The 22677-nt window shown below is 40.8% G+C and overlaps 1 protein-coding gene across 2 annotated transcripts; it reads left to right on the forward strand.

The window, feature by feature from the left end:
- The first annotated feature begins 257 nt into the window (after positions 1 to 257).
- Positions 258 to 19776, forward strand: ccnyl1 (cyclin Y-like 1). 2 transcript variants are annotated; one of them, XM_030081645.1, is made up of 10 exons: positions 258 to 1223; positions 6166 to 6240; positions 8018 to 8061; positions 9117 to 9217; positions 9602 to 9637; positions 9753 to 9804; positions 11652 to 11771; positions 14042 to 14208; positions 16731 to 16893; positions 18675 to 19776. In XM_030081645.1, exons 1-10 carry the CDS (start codon positions 1061 to 1063, stop codon positions 18789 to 18791), a joined length of 1038 nt encoding a protein of 345 aa, XP_029937505.1. In that variant the 5' UTR covers positions 258 to 1060; the 3' UTR covers positions 18792 to 19776. The 2 variants fall into 2 exon arrangements, with proteins under 2 accessions (XP_029937505.1, XP_029937506.1); XM_030081646.1 differs by having other exon boundaries at positions 8018 to 8052.
- The last annotated feature ends 2901 nt before the right edge of the window (positions 19777 to 22677 follow it).

A 22677-nucleotide genomic window follows, 5' to 3' on the forward strand; every position in this document is an offset into this window, starting at 1 on the left:
TGAATCTGGTAGGGGTGAACTGATTGACATGTGGGGCGTAAAGGCTTCAGTTTTTACTGTCAAATAAGGTTGCGGATACGAAAATAGTACCATCCGCTATAAATGCATTCATCGGTTTAAATCGTTTCCTACAGACAATTAATTCGTCCAATGAGCGGCTGAAGAATGAGCTTGTTTTGATTACACGACCAATGACGGTGAATGGAATTCCTAAGTGGGCGGGCGCTGGCTCTCCGTGCCAAGTATTGGTGTTTCAGAGCAGACAGATGGCGGCAGCGGGGAGCAGCACCAGTGTTAACCCGGTGGGGGTGAGCGACTGACTGGACGGTCTTCAAAACCAGAACCGGCTATCAGATGAATCCGGAGAAGACCTAGCCATAGTAACTTGGAGCGACACTTTTTTGTTGGCTGACTGATTTATTTTCTCTCTTCGGCTTGGATATTACACATTGCGGAGGCCGCAGAAGCCTCGGGCGAGATTTGGCGACAGACTGAGGCGAGTGGAAGAGAACAGCTGTCGGGTTACGGAAAGTCCTGGAAAGAATACTCGTCAGAATTCGCTGGCTGGAAGTCGTATCGCCTTTCTCTCTTGTGGCACAGATGGTGTCTGAACAACAGCTACAGGGGACTTCATGTGCACTAAAAAGTTAAGGACAGTAGCTAGCTAGCTTGCTAAAATGCTAGCTAGCTACCCAGCAGCGTAACAACCGAGGGGCGCACGTTGAATGAATGAAGGAGTTAGCGACCACTTGGATTTCAGCTAACAGCTGCTTGTTATTTTTACTCCAAACACACAAAGAGCGTTACACGGACAAACGCTGATTTTCAAAGTGTTTCTGCACTGTTGTTGCATGACAGCCAGGAGAGCAGACCCACAAATGGACAGCAATGCGATTCCGAGGAGTTGGTGGACAGCGGCGATTTAGCACGCAAAGATAGTGTTGAACAAACCCTTAGCTAATGTTTGTGTTGTTGGGGGGCAGCTAACTTTAGCTAGCTACAAATATTTGCACTACTGTGGACTTGGCTGAAATAGTGTTGAGCGTACTCCAGGTTTGGAATGGGGAACACGGTGTCATGCTGCGTCTCTCCCGAGGGGAGTCCCAAACTACCGTCGAGGCAGCCGGCAGAGCGGCTGGAGGACTACCAGACCAACACCGACGTGAGTGATGACAACACCGGGCCTTACCTGCAGCACATCAGCGACAGAGAAGTTCCCGATGGTACGTGCAACATGTAGAGTTGTGCTGGGCGTTGGATCACGCTCAGATAACTTCATCTGTGTGGTTATGTATGCACTGCATTGTGTTTGTTCATATTTTATCCATTGAGTGTCACACCCATGCTTGTGTTGTGCCCTGTTTGGAGGGAGGAGTAGCTTTAATCCCTTCTGTCACAATGAACAGGGAGCCGCATACAGTAGCCAACCATAAAAACTGACTCAAAAGACATAAAAGAACTCAACATAAAAGAACTCAAAAGTTCACATGCAGTGAGGGTGTTGAATTAGTTTTTGGTCATAGGATCTGCTTCAGTGTTCTAAGTGTCGCATTGTTTGATGTTTTCATGGTTAACAGATAAACACACATTCAAACACGCACACTCATTCTTCCTTTAGGGCTACAACACTAGACAATGACTTGACTATTTACTCTCAGCTACGCAGCTAGAGAACGCACACACACCCTTTGGCTATTGCCAAGCTGCCACACATACTTTGAGCCCCATGCTGCTATTGATGCACTTATTGAAGGACATTCTTGGCATTCCTTGGGATCAGATAGGCACTCAGTCATATTGATCTCAGCTTATATGGTGCAGCAATATACACTCAGACATGACAGTATAAAGAAGCCCTCAACAGTAATGGGGTCACTTTCAATGATCAGCTTCACTTAATAGCACATAGTCTGTGTGGAAGAGTTGAGCTTCATACTGCGCCCCCACCCCTCACCCCATCCCCCCAGACATGGAATAGTAAGCTAGTCAATGAAAGCAAAAAGAAACATGGAGTATTCCTGGAATCAAAGCTTTGAGTGCCTGTCCTATTTTTGTGCAGTCACTGGGATCAGTTGGGCTGGTTAGTTATCAAGGCAATGGCATTGAGAGACCCCCAGGAATCTCCCTTCTATCCCTGGTATCCCGACCAGTTGAACAGATACAGCACCCGGCACCCCCACCTCTCTCCTCTTCTCTTCATAGCTAAAAGGGTACATCATCTACTGGAGCCGAGCCATCACCAAGTTAGCCTGGGCTTTCAAATATGTAGGCAGATTTTTGAGGCAGAAATTCTGAGTCTGAATACCAGATGAACAGATCATGAAGTGATCTCAGATGTTTGCCTGTGATGGAGGCCTGAGCCTAATACTGTGCTTTCATTCCTCACGCCTCTTTTCATAGTCTCTCAGACATGCACAGAGGGCTTATTCAAATGTATTTTGGTGTGGTGACGACAGCAGTGTGTGAGTGTTGTTTGGTGAAGCCAGCTGATGGCAGTGTAAGGGTCAGCATGAGTCCCACAAGATCTTCTTGCATTCCTTTCATCCCCTCCGTCCTTGCCTCACATTCGGCTGCATCGTCCACTAATCCCTCCTCCTCTTTGATGTAATTCACTCTGTCTGTAAGGACGGGTTAAGGAACATTATGCTCTGCCTCCTGCTTGTGTATAGCCTAGGGCTGCTTTCAGATTGTTTTGAACTTATAATCCATAACTTGAATTAGACTTGTTGCCTCATTCAGTGAATGTCTGTGAGTAAATGCAGGAGAAAAAGGCCAGTGAAATGTCTCACGACTGTCTCTGTTTAAATGTTCTCCATGTTGGACTAAAAAAGACTGTGTTTACATTGTAAGCATGCCATATATTGTGCATAGAAGCAAAATTAATGATATGAACTTTGTGGCTTACCTGCAAGAGGCTGCTATAAAAGACCAGCCAAAATAATTAATGTACATTCTTTCTACAGAATCGACACCTGCCCCTTTTCAATCCATTTTGTTGCTATTTTGTGTATATAGGTATGTTTTTTCGGTCAGTTTAAGGCAGATGTCCACGAGATACAGTTTTAATGATTTGGTGTGTGTGCATGTTTGAGCAGGGTTTGCTTTGTCGGATCTTTTCCATAATTAGTCTGATTCCCTTTTTAACTTTTTTTTCAGTAGAAAATTGTCAGTAGCAAATTTCCTTTTCAGAAAATTTTAATGACAATATTAATCATTTAAAAAAAAATCATGTAAGCTATTCTAATTAATTAAGATCAGGTGACCCAATCTCATATTCTCCACTCCGACTGCTTCCTCCTCCATCAGATAATACAGTCCACTTTTGTTAATTTGTTAAATTTTTGAATTAGACACTTAGGTGATGCTGACCATGCCGTGCTTCTGTGATGTCAGGATATGAGGTAGTGTATATGTGACAGTTTTATGATGCAGGGTTGTAACACGGTGGCATAATGGCGGAGAAACATATTGCGATGGAACTGCATATTATGCTGTCAGAGGCCTTTAATTGATCACACTGTTGAGATGTAGCCTATATATGTGCCTGTAGGCTACAGTCTGTTTTGTTCATTGTATTACTTGTTCAGCTGGTTGTATTTATTTGTATTAATACTGGCTATAAGGAAGTCGTATTTATTTTAGTGAGATTTGCCTGCCTTCTTCACATGTCTCATTAACATGCTTTCATTTGTGAACAGGTGGAATTCATCACAGTTCTGTGGACCATTTAGGAAGGCTTTCAGAAGTTGTCAGCAGTTGTTGAATCTGATTTGGCAGATTTGTATGAACCCACCTAACAAAAAAAAAGTATGACAAAATGAACATTAAAAATAGGCTATTGCTCTTGCATGAGGACCATTGTAACAAGCACTGTGGTGTCTCTTGGATGTGGCATGGGAGCTTGGTGGGTGGAGATACAGCAGTCACAATGAACCATAAAACTAAAAAGTTTGTGAACTTTACTGGGTTACTTGGTCCGGACCTGGACCATCATCCATTTATTGGTGACACCTGATCTACAGTGATCAGTGGACTAGTTGTCTGTGCCTTGGTCCCAGTACAAGAGCCTGTTACATGGATGCTTTCTGTCATTATTGCTGTACCACTGCTGTGGATATGCCCATCTGACAGACTAAACTATACGTGCCCGCATCCCTTGGCATCCTAATGTTTTCAACACCACAGCAGGCTAGAATAGAAGAGACTGAAGTACCAGTACTGGCCGTCGTAGACTGTACAAGTGGCACTGAATGAGGCAATAGAGTCCATGATTGATTGTGACTAATGCAGGGATAATAAGGATAGAAGTGAAGCTGTGAAGAGAAAAGGGAAGCCACAATTAGTATTTTTCCATCACCAGTAGCCATACACTGCCAGTTGTTCCTTCTTGTCTTCTAAGAAGTATTTTTCGTAGTGGCATGAAGAAACACACCATTCAAGAATGCCTTTCATGGTTAGGAATAAACTTTTTAAAATGAAGTCAAAAGAAGTGTTGGCAGGAAAAAAAACAAAACAATATGTTTTGATCTAGCCATCCTGGTGTTTTCTCATAGAGATCATGAGAGGGCCATGATCAGTGTCTTTTGCTTCAGAATAAGATCATGATGATGAAATAACTGGCAAATCAGTCAAAAAGCATGATACAATATTTGTGTTTCTGTGCTTCGTCTTTGTGTTTGGTTTTGCTTTGTGGAATGAGTTTAGTCTCCTGACTGTTGCTTCGGTTTATCATTTAGCCTAAGTGCAGAGGTACTCTGGTAGCCTGAGATTTGTAATGAAATATACAGTGATCATTTGTAATTAAGTTATCTTCCATTTATTTGCAGTATAAAAGACAAAATACAGTACCAATAGCTTTTTCTCTGTGATAGTACACAGTGTAAATTTCACAGTCAGCCAAATATTGGTAGCAAAAAGACTTAAGACGAGTATTGCTTTTTAAAGCAGATGTCAGCTGGTACGGATAGTGTGCCAGTGTATTGGTTCATCTTAAGAAACTGTTAGGATTTATTTGCTTCGTGATTCCTGGTGCTAATGGGCAGTGATCCTAATATGTAATCATCAAGATATCGCTGTTTTTAATGTATTTGTGATTTCAGACATTTATTTATGAAATTCAAGCCAGGCATGTACCAAGGTGTTAGCACACTATAGCACAAAATATTAATGAGCAGAATTAGGCTACACACAATCATTTCTCTCTGATTGTCATGTGGTAATTAAAGATTTTTGCATAGAAACATTTGATGCTACCAGCTTAATACAAATGTAGTATTTTTTTCCCAAAAGAGACAGGCTTATAGCTGATAGTGCTTCATAATGAAACCCATTGTGAATGGACTGACAGCTTGGTACAGTGCACTACTGCAGAAACAAGCAATGGCTGCAGTCTCACTAAGAAACTAAGATGTGATGAAAAGTGCCAAAGGGCAAGCAGCTGCCTCACTGTTTCACTCATTTCCCTAAAATCACCAGAACGTAGTTCTGCACACACTCCTTAGATAAGGCATCCAATTTGTTGACTGAACAAGGATGAATGGATAGCTTGGGTCAGTGGTGTCCACTTTGCTTTGCTGAAGCAGTCAAAGTGTACTACTTCAAATTAATGCTTTAGGAGAGTGCTGTTGTTTGCCAACTTCCAAACATGTTTTTACAAAAATATATGTCTGTTCTGTATCAATTCATATTTCCATCTGCTCTAGTAAAGTTATGTCATGATGTGTTTTTCTGCCTGCCATCATTGAAACCCTGTCTAAACAGATGACATTGACCGTTGTGTCATTGCTATGTTCCTACCAGAAAACTACAAAGAAAACATCTGAGAAGTATGTGAATGAAATAAAATGAAGGACACCGTCCAGAATCAGTAGCAGGACCTTGATCTGGTATTTTGCTTCCAACCAGCCAGAAACCCGTACCTAATTGGCACTGGTTCTACCCAACATCTAGAGACTGTACTGCTGAAAATTATGTTCATGTACTGGAATGCTACTGTACGCTCTTATCATTGTATCTCATTGCTGTATTGGCTACAGCCTGATTGTTTCTAACTTTTTCTTAAGGCTTCATCCCTAATCCGGATTGAGAGCTGATGTCTAAACACAGACGAGATGCCTCTGTTGTCAGATTGTTATCACCCACTGACATGTTGCTGTGTTTTCTCAGAGCTGGCCTTGGAGTCCAACCCATCAGACCATGCCCGAGCGAGCACCATCTTCCTTAGCAAGTCCCAGACAGATGGTGAGCAATCATAACATGACACAGACACACACCCATGACACACCATAGTTTGGTTTGGCTTTGTTCCCTCTATTATACCATAGGGGAAATTTGTTTCATGTCAACTGGCTGATTCACAGCTGTGTTATATTTAGTCTTTTCCTCCATTATCATCTGAACCATTAGCACACACAGATGACACATGACTTGAAGTTTTAGTGCATGATGGTTTGAAAAATGGATCATTCATTCTGTCCCACACCTCAATAATTCATAGAATTGTTTTTGTTTACATGGTCACTGTCTCAATTGAAGCATTCAAAAATATCAGTGCAATGCCAATAGAAGTTCACTGACTCAGTCACATATATTTTAAAATAGGTTGAATTGCTGCACATGCTTGAAATACATGCTCAAACCTAGCCAGTCTCCCTAGCCAACAGTCTACAGCCCACAGCCCCCACTGTGTATGTAAGCATACATAATGTCAAAAATAGAACTCATAGCCTCAACCAAAGTTAATTAAGTATTACAATTGACTGAGCCCAACTGAATTTGCGGTTGGGTTGAAGCCACATTAACAGGTAAACATCATACCTCTTTTTGACCAAAACAGTTCTGATTCTTGAACCAGGTCCATTCAAGACTCGTGGAACCAGGGTGCTAACTAATGAACCGTCCAGCATTTGCTTCAGTTTGTAATGAAACCACTGTGACAGAAGTGTCCAGGTCTCTAGCCACTGACTCCAGCACTGCTGTGGCTGAATTCAGCCCCAGTCCCAGCATGCTGTTGAGGTACTCCCCATACTAGTCTGTCCAGTGACACTTTTCATTAGGTCCATTTTGGAGTCTCTTTGAGTATCTGCAATATTTTTCTTTTTAACTTTTTGATAATTTGGTCCTTGGTTCTAACAAACTCAAACAACTTTTTGCAATCTTAAGATGCAGATTGCTTTTCTAGCACTCCCTTCTATCTTTTCCTGAAATTCAGGAGATGTCCAAAGCAATAGTTTTGTTTCTTCAACAGACCACTGCATGAAATTTGATTTCTTCATTGTCTCATCTTTCCCTGTAGAATCATCCATACTTGTCGTCATGGTTGCTTCAGGTCATACTACTTTTTGGTTCCAGCTGGGAACCAACTTTTCAAGTTCTGAATCAGTTTATTTTTGGTCAGAGTACCCCCAATGGTTCAAAATTAGGTCCACGAACTTGAATGGTACCTGTTCCTTATTGGTCAAAAAAGCCTTTTAGAGGTCTCCATGTCTTTTTAAATTGTAAACATTTGAAACACTGGAGATTTTGTAGCTGTTGCTAGTAGACAAAATATTTTCACACCCAGACATGGCACTTCCTTCTAACCAAGTCTCCAAGTCTGGTTTGGCACATAAGGGCACAAGGAGCAGACAGGATAGTTAAATCAGGTTCTGTGAAATGTCAGATTATTGTTATTTGACTAATTAAGGTGGTTTTTTATGGTTTAGTCATAAAATTACAATAACTGAGTGCATGTGCCTACCACTAACCACATCACTGCATTACAGTCATCCAATGTTATCTGCTGAAATGCCATTCTCGCAGGATTTTGTGTAATTATTTAAAATAGAATTTTCCACCAGTCATATTTCAGATTTCAGAAGTGCACAGTTTTGTTTGAAATATTTGCAATGGATTGGCTTTTTCCCCCATATCATGACCTTCCAAGATGCAGTGCAATAATTATATGTAAGTGTATGGCCTTGATGTAGCTTTTAATTGTTTTTTTTTCTCTTTATTTAATATTTCTCCTCTTTTTCAGTACGAGACAAGAGGAAAAGCAACCATATAAACCACGTAAGTCATGTAAGTGTCAGTACGTAAATGTTAATAACGATAAACCTGATTGGTATACAAATTTTTCTATGATATTTACTGGTGTTCTACATGCTTGTAATGAGCAGACGTGGGTTTAGTCTTGTGTTTGAAGGCAAAACATATAGATATTCTAAAATTAAACCTATTGATGCCAATATTTTGAGCAAATACAACACCTACCAATTTACATGACAAACAATTGCAAAATGTCAGTGGTTCCCCATTTATTCCTGTCAGGGTGGAGAAGCCTTGGACAGTACTTTTACAACATGGGATACTCTCCATATGCATCATATCAGAGGTGGATCACAATAACTTGCTGAGCCAGTATCATCCCAGTGTATCAGTGTAATCCTAGTTGAATGTGCCCTCATTAGTGGGCAAGCTGGTAGCTTGTTATATATTGAAGCTGATTGGCTTCTTTGACTGGGTAGTGGCAGTGGGATTAGGTCTTGACCCACTGACCCCGTTAGTCTCCTCCAGTGTTGCTGGTCCTCAGTAGCCATCTTTCCACTGTTGTACCACTGCAAGCCAGGACTGTCTTTGAGCCAGAGAGTGTTAATGGCCCTTGGCCACAAGCCACAAGAACAAAAACCTATTTCCACTGTGGTGCCAATAGCTTTGCAGTCTTGTCTCATTGGTGCATGTGAATGGGAAGTAGAGCGCGAGTTGTTAAAGTCTGCACACCCGGCACCAACTAACTACTGCAGAACTACATGCCACAGGATTTTTTTTTTTTGACCCTTAACTCCGCCTCAGATCACGGTTAGCCTTGTCTGGCCCATGGGTATTTGATGGGCCATTAGTACCTAGAAACTAGCCCCAACTGTCCCACAAAGGCATGATCAAAGACCAGAAGTGACAATGGAAACACAACTGGCCTTGGCACGCACTAGCATCAGTTGCAGGAAAACGCAGCTCTGCACCTCTTTTAGCCATTAGAGGTCACTCATGAGGACACTGTAAAATTTGATAACTATCTATGCCTAGACTACCGAATTACGTCAAGGACATGGAGTATTATTCTTTCTGTGTGTCTCCAGGTATCTCCTGGTCTGCTGTCTAAGAAGTACAGCTCCTGTTCCACCATCTTTATAGACGACAGCACCGTCAGCCAGCCCAACCTCAAAAGCACAATCAAATGGTGGGTAGATCCGATACACGCACCCATGAACACACACACAGGCACGCATAGAAGGATATTCTTACCTAGTGACCTTAACAACTGAATGTACTGTGCTCTGAAAGTGACTCTTTTAAGCTGAGAAAACTCATTACGACTACATCAGCCCTAATTCCTAAGTCATGTATGTTTAACCCACGGGACGGCAGTTTTCTTCTATTTTAGCTACAGGATTCTTTCTTTAAATTCTGTTGTTTGTAGCTGCATACATTCATTTTAGCATCTCACTATACAGTCAAATTACTGTTCTGTAATTGAGATTTAGTGTGTTTTATTGAAGCTATAATATGAAGTAAAAGATGCATTGACTTTGTCTTTTCCTTGTCTTTTTCTCTCTCCCTCCAGTGTCACATTAGCAATATACTACCACATTAAAAACAGGTAAGTCTGTAATTTGCTCTTTATGTCTTAAAAGTTGCATTCATTTGTATGTAAAATAACATTTAGTCTTCTTGCTGCCTGTAAAGTGTTTCTCTTTGCATTGTGTGTCCTGCAGGGACTCAGACAGGTCACTGGACATCTTTGATGAGAAGTTGCACCCCTTATCGGTGAGTGATCAGTGAAGAATTTCCACAGATTCATCATACAGAGTAGTGTTTCCATAGCCCTGTGGCATGTAAGACATGTATTACAGTGGCATGTATTAGTTTATTGTAAAGCTGCAGTAGATGGTCTGGTGCCAGAAAACATTGGCTAATTAAGCGTATTGTAGAAGGCAGCGATTGCAGGTTTTTTTGGCCTGTTAGACCTAATTGTCAGTCAATACCTGGCACCTAGTGGCAAGACAGGTAGTCGTTCATTAAAGTCATACATTTTTTACTGTTCCAGTTATTCTGCCAGCCAGCTATTAATTCATTCAGCCATCTATCTAGCCAGCTGACCAGTCAGACGGTCAGTGAGTCACTGTTTACCTTGCACTGCAGTCGTCCAGTTACAAAACTGCAGCCGCTGCCAGTGTAACCCGAACCTGACCCAATGAAGTACTTGTAGGAAATCTTGACCCCATATCATGCAGCAAGTACAGACTAGTTATTAGCTGGTGTGTTTGGCTTCTTACTTGAGTATATAGAAAATAGAAAGATAGACAATATTACAGCCATTTTAGGTGTCCCAGACGGTCCCAGACAAATGGTTAGGATCGGGGTAAAAAAGCCACATCTTTCCTTGTGTAGTGTGAGAAGGTCAATACATCATGTCCCGATCTCCTTAGGACCTTTGTCCAGATCGTTTTTCCATCATGTTTGAAATTTTAGTTGTTGCTCCTCCAGTGTGAGGCTGCTAAGAGCTCATTTGTCTCCCAGTTAGATTGCAGCAGTATGTGACATCACTGTGTTTAGACAGATGAGCAGATAAACATACCATGTATTATGGAAATTTTCCCACCTCCAACTTGCCTTGGAATTGACCTAAACACACACACGTCCACACCTCAAAGTCGTCATCTTCCTTTTACCGTCTGCATCTATGCGTGTCTGAAAAAACATTGTGCCCACTTGATGCATAATTGTTGTCTTTATTGGTCACTAACACGCAAATGTCTACACTAATGACCCATTTGGCTTCCTGTCTAGCAGGCTCTAGTCCCGGCTTATGAGACTTCAACGTCTTGTCAACTCTGTTTAAAGTCAAGTTCACTTGTTCAGTCTTTCAATGGGCAAACATACCTTGTTGCCCCATTATAAAGTGTAAGCACTATTTTGATGCAAGATTGGATTTGTTAACTCCATCGTTTGGCAAATGTGAAATGTCCTGCAATATTTTTTTTTCATGTAATGTGCCTTCAGTCCCTCTGCCTCAGAAAAGAAAAACTATCTGTCCAACTTCACCATTTGTGCTGCTGTGCAAGTTTAATTTTACACTGCTCTGCCGCCTTTAGCACATTAACCCCAAATTTCAAAACAAGCAGCATGCAACCTGAACTTGCAGATCCACAAGGCTATAAAGCTGTACCATGTAAGATAATTAATTGGGCTTTCTTTATCTGCTTGTCACTCCCATTATTAATGTGCTTTGTGGGTGTGATAGAAGCAACAGCACAGTGAGCAGACATTGACATAGTTTTCCATTTCTATGTTCAAATTTTATTTAAAAAAATGATTCATATATCTGTATAATACACCTAAGGATGAAGCTTCACATCTATTCCCATCTTTGACTAGATGCTTGTTGCTGCACAGTGTGTATGATGTCTTCCAAGACTTTGAATTGATCAAATTCAAAATGCAAGTTAATGCAAATGAATCAATGCCTTTTTTTTGGCCTGGCCCTTTGCAGTTGAAGTGCACTGCACCACAAACTGGATAGCTGAGCTCAGTGAACAAATCACCCTTCCATTTATATTCCTTTTGCTTGATGCATATCACTGTACATGTGTGTTTTTGTGTGTGTCCCACAGAGAGAGCCGGTGCCAGATGACTACTCCTATATAGACCCAGAACACAAACTCATCTATCGCTTTGTTAGAACGCTGTTCAGTGCTGCACAGCTCACTGCAGAGTGTGCCATCGTCACTCTGGTGAGTGTGTTTGTGTATTGTTGTGCTGAGATGCTCACACTTGTGACACAGACCAATTTATTATTATTGTGCTAGATTTCAGTGGGGGGATAAATAAAGGTTCAGTTGAGTGCTAAAGCATTAGCACTCAACTGAACTTCAGCTTCAGTTTTCCTACCTGGTCACAAATTAATGGTCAGATACACAAATATCAGTCATATCAGTCAAACTCTGCTTGTGAAGATACTTATGTCTGTAATCTAAAGTCTGAGACTATGAAAAGAACAGTTCAAGCTAAAATAGAAGGTAGTAGTCTAGAACATAGACACAACTGTTAATTCATTCATGTTAATAAAATCAGTGATCTTACATTGAGTTGTCAGCAGAGGGCAGTAGACTCCTACAAACTAGATCTCAAGAATAAGACAAGTGACACATTGACAGAACCAGTTTGAGTACCAGGCATTATCAGAAATCACTGAAGCAAAGACTAAACTCAGCCTGGGTCACAGCAGGTGAAAATTTTTAGGCTGCTAGTTTACAATGATGTTTATTTTTATCAGAGCAACATATCAGAATCCATTGTAGCTTACCCAAGACCCTTCCTTAACACCTTAATAAGTGTGTAATTTTGTGGGTGGTGTACTGATGCCCAACCAAAAGGTCACAGGATTGATTTTTGCAGCAGCCATGTTTAATGTTTCACTGTTGAACAAGTCAGTGAACCCTGCTCCGGGACCCTCTCTTGCTTTACGTGTAATTTCTTTCTGAGGTATGCAAAGTAACACATTCAGATTCACACTAGGCGATCAGTGTGCTATACCAATACCATTTTCTCAGTCATGAATACCAGCACCAGGTACAGGACATTGACTGTTGACTGATACTGAGGACCATTACTGTACTGAACCCCTCTTTTGAATACAGCTGCAAAGGACATTTCTCTTAAAATGAACAAAAACCTTTTCGTTTACAAAAACTATGAATTTCTGTACTTAGCATCCCTAAACTCCAGTCTCCAGTTTAGCCTTGAGTCTTGAGCTCACCCTTCTTTAATCATTGCCAGAACTTTATCAGTTCCCATAAATCATTCCTATTTTTTGTATTCTTTATTACACAGTTAGACCTGGTATTTTTGGGTTATTTAATGGTAATATACACAGGTCTTAGTTGGGTATGGTGAAATATTGCACTTGATTTACTTACAAGAAGTGAGTTAAAATTAGCCTTTCCTCCTTATAATGTCAACTAGAAGAACAAATATCACCAAGGTGGTATTTCAGAAAACAGTTTTACTGACTAAACTGAGTTTGTTAACCCAGAGTCAACACAAATTTGCCATTTTTGATCCCAAGAAACAAGATTAAATGAACTCTAGGTCAGTCACTATTGCAGTGGTTCTCAACTGTTTTGGCCTGTGACTCGTTAAAATAAACAAGTGTCTACTGGTGACCTCTTGTCACAGGCTGCATATGCAGAGTGGTGAACAGTCCACCTTAAGAATGACCACCTGTTCAAGTTGTTTCATTTGCTTAAGTATCAGAGGAGGCCTTGTGTTTTAACACGACTTAGTATTTCACAAGAAAACAGAAAAAAGAGGAAACTATGCAAAATATTCATGATAGTTTATATATTGAAAATGATTTTTGTTTCTTTCCCCTATGTCGTAATCATTTTGTGACCCCGCCTCAAAATTATTTTGCAACCCCCTGGGTGGTCCTGACCCGCAGGAGCTAACTGCTCAGTTGGACAATCCTTATTAGTTATTGGTCAGATCTATCTATCTATCTATCTATCTATCTATCTATATATATATGTATATATATATATATATATATATATATATATATATATATATATATATATATATATATACATATACACACACACACTGAAAAACAAATAGTAAATAAAAGGCAAAACAACAGGACATCATATAGCTTGCCCTTTTCATGGTGATCTTGTCCACATTGAAGCCCAATTATTTTTTTGCCTCAACCACTCACACAGTCTTGACCAAACCCTAATGAATTAAGTTACTGTTGCCCCCAAAGAGTAATCTTGGGAATTCTAACGCATTAGGAAGTACCACATCATAACCAGAGCTGCATATAAGTCAATTTGGAAGTTTTGGTAGTAAATAATGCAGGGATTCTGCCAGTCTAGTGTTTCATGGATTACTGCCACAGATAATTATAAAGGAGACAACAGGGGAGTTGATAAGAACTCAATTGTCTTGCCAATTCCCAACTCTCCTTTTAACATACACACACTCTACCTTCAAACCCAAGGTGTACCTGGAGCGCCTGCTGACCTATGCTGAGCTAGATATCTGCCCAGCCAACTGGAAACGTATCGTCCTGGGAGCCATCTTGTTGGCCTCCAAGGTCTGGGACGACCAGGCCGTCTGGAATGTCGACTACTGCCAGATCCTCAAAGATATCACTGTGGAGGACATGTGAGTTGGTTTGCACAAACACACTTGAAAGAGTGAGATGGAAAGCTAGTCAAATTATTGGTAGTGTCCTCCTAAGGTGTTACAGTACTAAAAGGATAGTTCAGCCATTTGGAAAAATCGTTCCCCCCTCTATCTGTTGTGTAGGACAGTAGTGGTGCTATCATGCTCTCATTGTTACTGGGAGCTGGATACTGGCTGGATGCTCCAAATGCTAACTGTTAGCCTCCTGCCATTGAGCTGGACTTTCCCCACCTCACTACGGTCTTACATAACAACTAAAGGGGAAGAGAAATAATATCACATTTTTTCAAAATGGGTGAACTCCTCCTTTAAGTACATTAAGGAGTACAGCATGAGAAAGTTGGTGGTTGAAGCTGGCGATGATATGGACACAGGTGGAAAATCTTTGTGGTGCACAGAAAATGACAAATCAAAACGTAAGAAAAAAATAATAGAAAACTTGCCAACAGCTGTGAGTGAGGATCTGTTCAGAGAAAGCTGGCCACATCAGCCACTAAGAAGATAACATTTAATCATACTGCCAAACCGAATTCCTCAAAATCCAAACAGTTTTTTTGTGTTGTCATTGGGACCGCCAGAGTGGACCTTGTGTAGTGCAGCGTTAATGACATTAAATTGAGTGTAATTTGTTGATGTTGCCTGATGTGGTCATACTGCATTATACAAGTTTATCTCTGCCTCTAATGTTCCTCTAATCTGCTTTTAATGCATCATAAGACACAGGTAAAGCGCTGTCGAGTTTTAAAATGCCAGAAAGACTGAAAAACAGACATGAATGAATGACGCAGGTATAGCAGACGGAGGAATAGAAACGCTGGCACTGATGCTGCAGCCTCTCTGCTGTTCCTTAGTCAATAAGCTGGTGAAGAGGCCAGAGGCCACACTTGTAGCGCCAGGGCTTTATTTCCTGCAATTGGTTCACTTCTGTGTGTGTGTGTGTGTGTGTGTGTGTGTGTGTGTGTGTGTCTGAGAGAGAAGTTAAAAGTGGCTCCTTGTGTTTGTGGTTTGCAAAGAGGTGTGCACTGCCTGCATGTGTTTCCTCCATCCCTTGAGCCTTTCTCTCTCTCTCTCTCTCTCTCTCTCTCTCTCTCTCCCCCTCCCTCTCTCTCTCTCTCCATATATGTCTGACCTCTGCTCTCTCTGCTCTGTTTTCATTGCCTTCATTGAAGTGTCTTTGTGAGCCGGCTCGGGTCTGGATGGAGGGATGTGAAGAAGGGTAGACAGGGAGGGAGGGATGCAGGGAAGGGTCTCAAGTGCTCTCACTGCTTCTACATAATGGCCCTGGCTCTCGCCCACTCCATTAGTTGCCCCGGGAGACGAGACATCACACACACAAACACACACACGATCATACACACACAAATCCTTTACTGACCAACAAAGCATCCTGGATGTGGTCTCCCTAGCGACCACCTCCCTAGCTGTTCTTATGGCTGTGCTGAGGGTGAAGAACGAAGATGAAGGCAGACAAGACCAGGCTGTGATACTCCTGAGTGTTGAGCTCTGAATCTTGGCATGTCTGATTATTTGCTGTGTGTGTGTGCATGTGTGTGTCTGATGTTGCACTCTGTGGGATGGACTTGATTCTGTCTCCAGAAATGCCACATGTTAATTTTGAAAGTCCGAATACAAACACGCTTGTGATCAGCCTTCCAGTGATTCATTCTGTGTCCCACTTGTTGGCAAATCTCATTGTTTGCTGAGAGGAATGATGCAGAGTGAAACTGGGGAAAAGGGAAAAAAAGTTTTCTGATTTATCTAAGCCTCATCAGTGACTGATCAGAATATATCCTGTCTGTGGTTAGTTATGAGGGGGCAGTATGGTCCACCTGATAGAATGATTGTTATATTTACTTGATGAACCATTAAAACAATGAACTGATTATCAATACGTGAGTTTTTTGTAAATCGACGAACTTGATTCAACACTATAGCTCACAGAAGTAGCCGTGCTGTTCTTACATCATCACTGTTTGTCACATAGTCCAAATGTGGTTCCAGAGGCTTTTCCACTCCAGAAAGAAATAAAAATATATATTTTTTTCAGATTTTCAAAGTATTAAATAACAGCCTAAAATACTTCCGCTAACTCCAAATGTCATTTCATTGGTATTGGCCTTCAAAAATCATTATCACTCACGTCTGATGGTCTTCAAGCATGTGCTGTTTGCCATTTGCACACAGGTGATTTCACTGGTTAGTTCCTGCCCTCTGGTTGAAGTTTATTATTAATTGAAATCAGAACGTGTGTGTGTGTGTGTGTGTGTGTGTCATGATGCATCTAGTCACATCAACCTTGCTCTCAAAGCATTGATGGAAACCAGGTCTTATTGTTCTTTGTTGGAGGTCTAGGGATTTAACATCATGTACTCTATCAGTGTGAGTTACTTTGGAAATGAGCATCAGCTAAATGCCCAAATTCTAGACCAGAGTAAAGTAATGACAGTGTGTGGAAGTCTTGGCTCTCTCGCATAACCATCAGCTCTCTCTCCACCCTCCAGGAACGAGATGGAGCGCCACTTCTTGGAGCTCCTCCAGTTTAACATCAACGTGCCGGCCAGTGTCTACGCCAAGTATTATTTTGACCTGCGGCAGCTTGCAGATGACAACAACCTCAGCTTCCCCCTGGAACCCCTCAACAACCAGCGTGCCCAGAAACTCGAGGTGAGCTGCCTTCCTTGATGATTACAGCTCACTTTAGGGACGGTTTGATAGTAATCTGTGTCCAACAGCCAGGAAAGCCAAATGGCCATTGCATACATCATTGGAGCATGCCGGCAGCATCGTGGCTGCACCACAGAAGCATGATGAAAGATAACCTACACAGTCTGTGGCTCTACAGCAACTGCACAGGGTGTTTGTCCCGCAGCAGTTGTGTTCTGTAATGGAAATGAGCCTGTTGCTTCTAATTAATGAATTTACATTTACATTTGTGTGGGATTGTTGAACTCAGGAGAGTGGGCATGAATTTGGCCCAAGCCAACTTCCTCAATTGCCCTCTAGAGGGCTGGAAATGTAAGAAATGAATCTGCGTATTGCAGAATCTGGCCAGTAAAACAAAACTACAGCTGATTTATACAGCACCTGCCAGCATTCCATTTGCTCTGCCCAGGATGCTATCATTTGTTAAAGTATTCCATTTATGAATCGGCTATTTGTTCTAACATACGCCCAGAGCTAAGCAAGCAAACATCCAAACAGGCTACTAGTCCACATTAAGTCACTGGCTTAAGCTAATTAAAACAAACAAAACAAAACAAAACAAAAAACATGGTGCAATCAAGGATGGACTGGGATAAAATATTGGGATAAAAATTGACCATGGAATTTTGCAGACCGCCACACTTCAATCAGAAAGATGGGGCCATTGTTTACACTGGTTTCAATTGGGAAGCTTCATTTTTATGTCTTTAATTTGTATAAACAAACCCACAAGTCAGAATGGTGTATTTCCATGTCTCCACATGTACACCTTCCCTGCCTCTGGCAAATTTCCTGCAGGCAGTACCTGTCAGATCTTCATTTCAACTCAAATAGGAAAAGAAGAAAGGAGCTGCTAAATTTCCCCAAAAAATGGTTTTGGGACTTTACGTGACAGTCCACTTTGTTAGCGTTCATTTCTGCACTAAAAGTGTTATTTTAGGAGCCGTTTTAGTATGAAAGGGAATGGAGAGAGAGAAATCCAGTATTGTGGATTATCAGCCCAGGGGAGCACAGAGCAGCTAATGAGGAGATTTCATCACCATGAGGACTCATATAACACCCAGAGAACTATACAACCCAACACTCTGCCAAAGATCTACTTTACTTTAAGACGCTGACTTTGGCTAGTTGGTTGGTCACTCACCGTTGCCAAAAAACGTTCCACTCTTATGCTGTGTCAGGTGATGATATGCCTTATATCTTCACCCCTCCTGTCTTTCATGAGCCCACTCACTTCTCTGCTGTGAAATTTCTGACCAGTCACATGGGACAACAGTCTTGACATTAGCAAGAATGTTTGGAGTGAACATGGTGGCTACTTCAACTTCCAAAGTGAAAACAGAAAGGGTCTTTATTTTGTTTTGGAAGCATCAGTTTCTTTGATTTGAATATGATGAATGTTTGTATTGTGAATTCTGAGCTGGCTCTTGTTTAAAGGCACCAGCATTAACCACAAACACAGTGGACTGGGAGTACAGGAGCTGACCTGGTGCTCTTGCCTCTCTGTTGGAAAGACATGAATGAAGAGACTCACCAGCCTCGTGAATTCCCTCTCTGGCTTTTACAGAGAAGCTTTTGTCACTTGGTTATAATATTATGAAGCTCATCCTTCATCTTGGCTATAGATGCAACAACGGCTGATTTACAGTTTGGAACTTTTAGATTTTAGAGTTGCTAAAAATCATGCTTCAGTTAATTTTTGAGGATTGTTTTTCCATAATTGTGTGTTTTTGTGTCTCCAGGCCATCTCCAGACTATGTGAGGACAAATACAAGGACCTGAGTCGAGCGGCAATGAGGCGATCTTTCAGCGCTGATAACCTGATTGGCATACGTCGCTCCAACGCCGTGCTCTCATAGGCCGCCACCTGTCACCTGAGTTCCAACGGTCAATTCCAAGCCACCGCAACCAATCAGGCAGGATTTGGGCTTGTAATGCTACGGCCAATCCTGTGACTAGCTGAAAACAACAATTTGCATTTGCAAGTATTAAAGCTGCATGACTCAGCAAATTTAAAATCTAAATTTTATTGCAGTGTCTTAGCCACCCAACTACCCTGTTGGCAAATCTCAGGACAGTGTTAGAGATGGCTCTACACCAGTTAATCAGAGCTTGAGCTTTTGGATTGTCCTTAGGAAATATTACAATATGACATTTTTTAAGCAGCATAAGAGGCAAAATACACCAAATACAAAAGGCTGTTCCTTGTGAATGATCAAGTAAATACCAAAAGTTTTTATTGATAGCATAAATGAAACTTGTTTACAATTGATAGCAGTCCCAGCTGTGGTGCATACCTACTATTTGTTCTTAGTAACTTATCTACAGTACATATTTGGTTTTGGATGTTGCTTACAGTTTGTTTCATACAACAACCTACTAGGCTCCCGCTAGTCTACAGGATTTGGTTGTAGTGTTGCAAACCTAGTTCCAGGCAGCACCCATAGTGTGTCTGGGAAGAGGAGTGCCAATCTGGGATCGCTTTCACTTTTCAGATTGACTTCAGGTGATCAAAAGGGACCTAATTACAGATCCTAGATCAGTACTGCAAAAGAGAGGTTTGATAAATGTAGTCACTAGACTGACATGCTGTAGGTTGGGTCTACAGTCCAATTCCGGAAACCCCTCCAAACCTGCCATCCCAGCCCCACCCAGAAAGCCCGTCCCAGGTCCCACCCAGAGCTTCAGAGCAAACTACATAGAGATTGAGGGGAACAATAAGACTGAGATCCCCACCCCCCTTTTTTGCTTACTATGTAGGCTACTAGCTGTGAAATTTGTCTTTTTAAATGGAAAATCCTTTGCAGATGGAGTATTTTAAATAAACACTAATCATGTAACAAAGTCATGTTGTGGTCATTGCATGATACTACATTGTTGGATTTCAGTTCAAGGAGTTAACCCTTAGATGCATGGCTCACCAAACCCTACACTCTTCCATGAGTGGGGTTAAAAATGACCCCAATGGGTTTTATGCTGTAAACTTCAGAAATGTCTTTCATTTTGCTTAAAGATGATGATTTTTATTGTATTTTAGTCAACAAAAGAATTATTTCATGTTTGACATGTCCATTTATCACTTTTAATAAACAATTTATCAAAAAACATATTTTAAATAGGTCAAAAAAAGTAAACATCCAAAAATTATCCCTATTAGAAACAATGTGTTTAATGCAATATTTCTTCATTTTGGTTTTAAAATATCTTTCTTGGACACATCTTACACCTCGTTGTCTTCTGCTGGCCCTGTCTGCTTCTCTCCTGTGGCTGGATTGCAGCTTTTGTCATTCTGCACCTTCCCATTGCTTCAGTGATGTAGGTTGGTAGGCGAGGGTTACCTTCCAGTCCTCATATATATATATGTTCTGAGGTATAAAAATGATGATAATACTTACATGTATGTTGCTGTGTAAAAATAACCTTCAGGGGTGGTGAGACTGCTGGCATTAGATGTGTGGATCAACACTAAATGTATACCTGACATTCACAGTTGATAAAAATCAAAGGTTCCTAGGGTTAACCCTTGAAATTCCATAGAAAATGCTTGGGGTCATTTTTGACCCCACGTATGGAGGAGTGGGGTATTGATACAAAAAATGCAATTACTTAAAAAATATAACAGTTAGATACAAATCCAAATGGCCTCATGTCAAAGACAACCTATTTGAGGAATACATGGAAGATTAAATGATAAAAATTTAAAATGACTAAGATATTGCAAAGAAAAAAAAAAAAAACACCTCCGAGGTCATTTTTGACCCCATGTATGCATCTAAGGGTTAAGAGCCTTCCAGAAGATAAAGTGATTGTCATTTGCTTCTACAATGGATTTCTGCTTTTGACTGTCCAATGTCAGAACAAAATGGCGTCTGTTGATTGTTTGAAGAAGCCCTTGCTCTTTGTCGAAGACTGACACCAAACTCCAAGGTTTACCACAGTTTTTTTGTGCTGAGTTCATTTTTCTGCCATCAAAATCCATTGTAGCTGTGATGGAGTCATCCTAAGTTTTCAAGTCATCTTTACATTTGGCCTCACCTGATATCCTGTTAACCCGTTACACTCCACTTCCATCTTCGGTCTGACACTGCCTCCACTCTAACTGATTACTGTGGGGGAGGGGGATTCGATTTTTCCCAACAAATCACAACGAGACCAAAGTATCTGCCTGGATCTAACATCATTTGAAGCCGACACTGATGTGTGGCCATGCCCACATACTGGTCTTGTTGGGGTTGTAAGAGCGGAGAGGAGTGAAGTTGAAAACCATGCTAGGTAATATTAAGACATTGCGTCTATGTAAAATAAATTTGTTAGTCAAGATGGTATTATCCATTTTCTCATGTTAGCAACATAAGACCTGCAGAATTGCTCGGAACTTCTTAAAGGTGATTCACAGGTCTGGAACCATGCTGCGTTTGGCCAGAACACCCACAGGAGTGAGGAAAAATACACCACCAAACAAAACAGACCCTGAAATGCAAGATAAAATAAAGTAGCATATAAATGTTGAAGAACCTGGAGACTGCTTTGAAAGGGTTAGTGGGAGTGTGTTTAAGGGTTACAGTTTTCTTTCACCTACTTCCAACCATTTACATTTTCACATCTTCCAACAAAATATCAATAGTGCCCATTAACAGAGTTGGTGATCAATACCAGTGTCTCAGTTATTAATTAAAGGGATGGATTACCCTATATGCCCTGAATAACAGTAATCCAACAAAGAACAAATGCAAAAGAGAAGAGCAAGCTGAACGTACAGGAACATTTCTTCAAAAGTATCTATTGTACATGTAACTTCTCTGACATATGCTACTTTCAAATGCAGTCAATACTGAAATTAATATCAAAATAGAGTGATTTCTCTTATTCTCCTTGCCATGCTGCAGAAAACATACACACGTTATCTCTTTATGGAAAGTTCCATGCAAGTAAAAATGTTAATTGTGTTCATTTTGTCTCATTTTGTAAGACGTAAATAGGCATCAAATCCCTGTGGAAAATACAAAATGATTAAAAACACCTACCAGGTTGACTGCATGTTGTTTCACAGTTTAGAATACATCCGGTGCTATCATCTTTTGCAATTTATTTTAGTAAGCTGAAAATAGTGCAATAGCTCCAATGCATGTTGCTTGGAGTCAAGCAGCTCCATCATTGCCTCCTTACTGATGAACATTCAGAGTATTCAAATTTTAACGTTGAACAGTTTTCCTCTGTTGTAGTTCCAACTTAAAAGTTACATTACGCTCTGATGAAGACATTGCTATGATGTACCCACATTGTCCTCATCTAATTACAATTATTTATTACAGCACTATCACATCATTAATTCCTGGTGTAAGGTTACTATGTGAAAGTTTCCTGCAGAACCTACCTGCCGGATCTACTTTCCAATTCAAATAGGAAAATTACAAGAAAAGAGCTGTTTAATTTATGAAATAAATGGGTACTGGGACTCGCTGTTTTTTTTTTTTTGTTTTGTTTTTTTGAAATTGGCCTAATCCACTTTGTTCATGTTGGTTTATGCACTAAAAGTGTTATTTTAGGAGCTGTTTTGCTGCACTATAGACGTGAATGGACAGATAGAAATCCAGTATTGTGGATTAGCAGCCCAGAGGAGCCCAGAGCAGCTAATGAGGAGATTTCAGCACCATGTGGACTCAACAATACACACAGCACAGCACACACACAACAAAAACATAATCTGTTATCAAAGAACTCCACAAAATTGAATGCAAAAATTCT

Source organism: Myripristis murdjan, chromosome 21 (assembly GCF_902150065.1).
Source record: "Myripristis murdjan chromosome 21, fMyrMur1.1, whole genome shotgun sequence".
Lineage (NCBI taxonomy): Eukaryota > Metazoa > Chordata > Actinopteri > Holocentriformes > Holocentridae > Myripristis > Myripristis murdjan.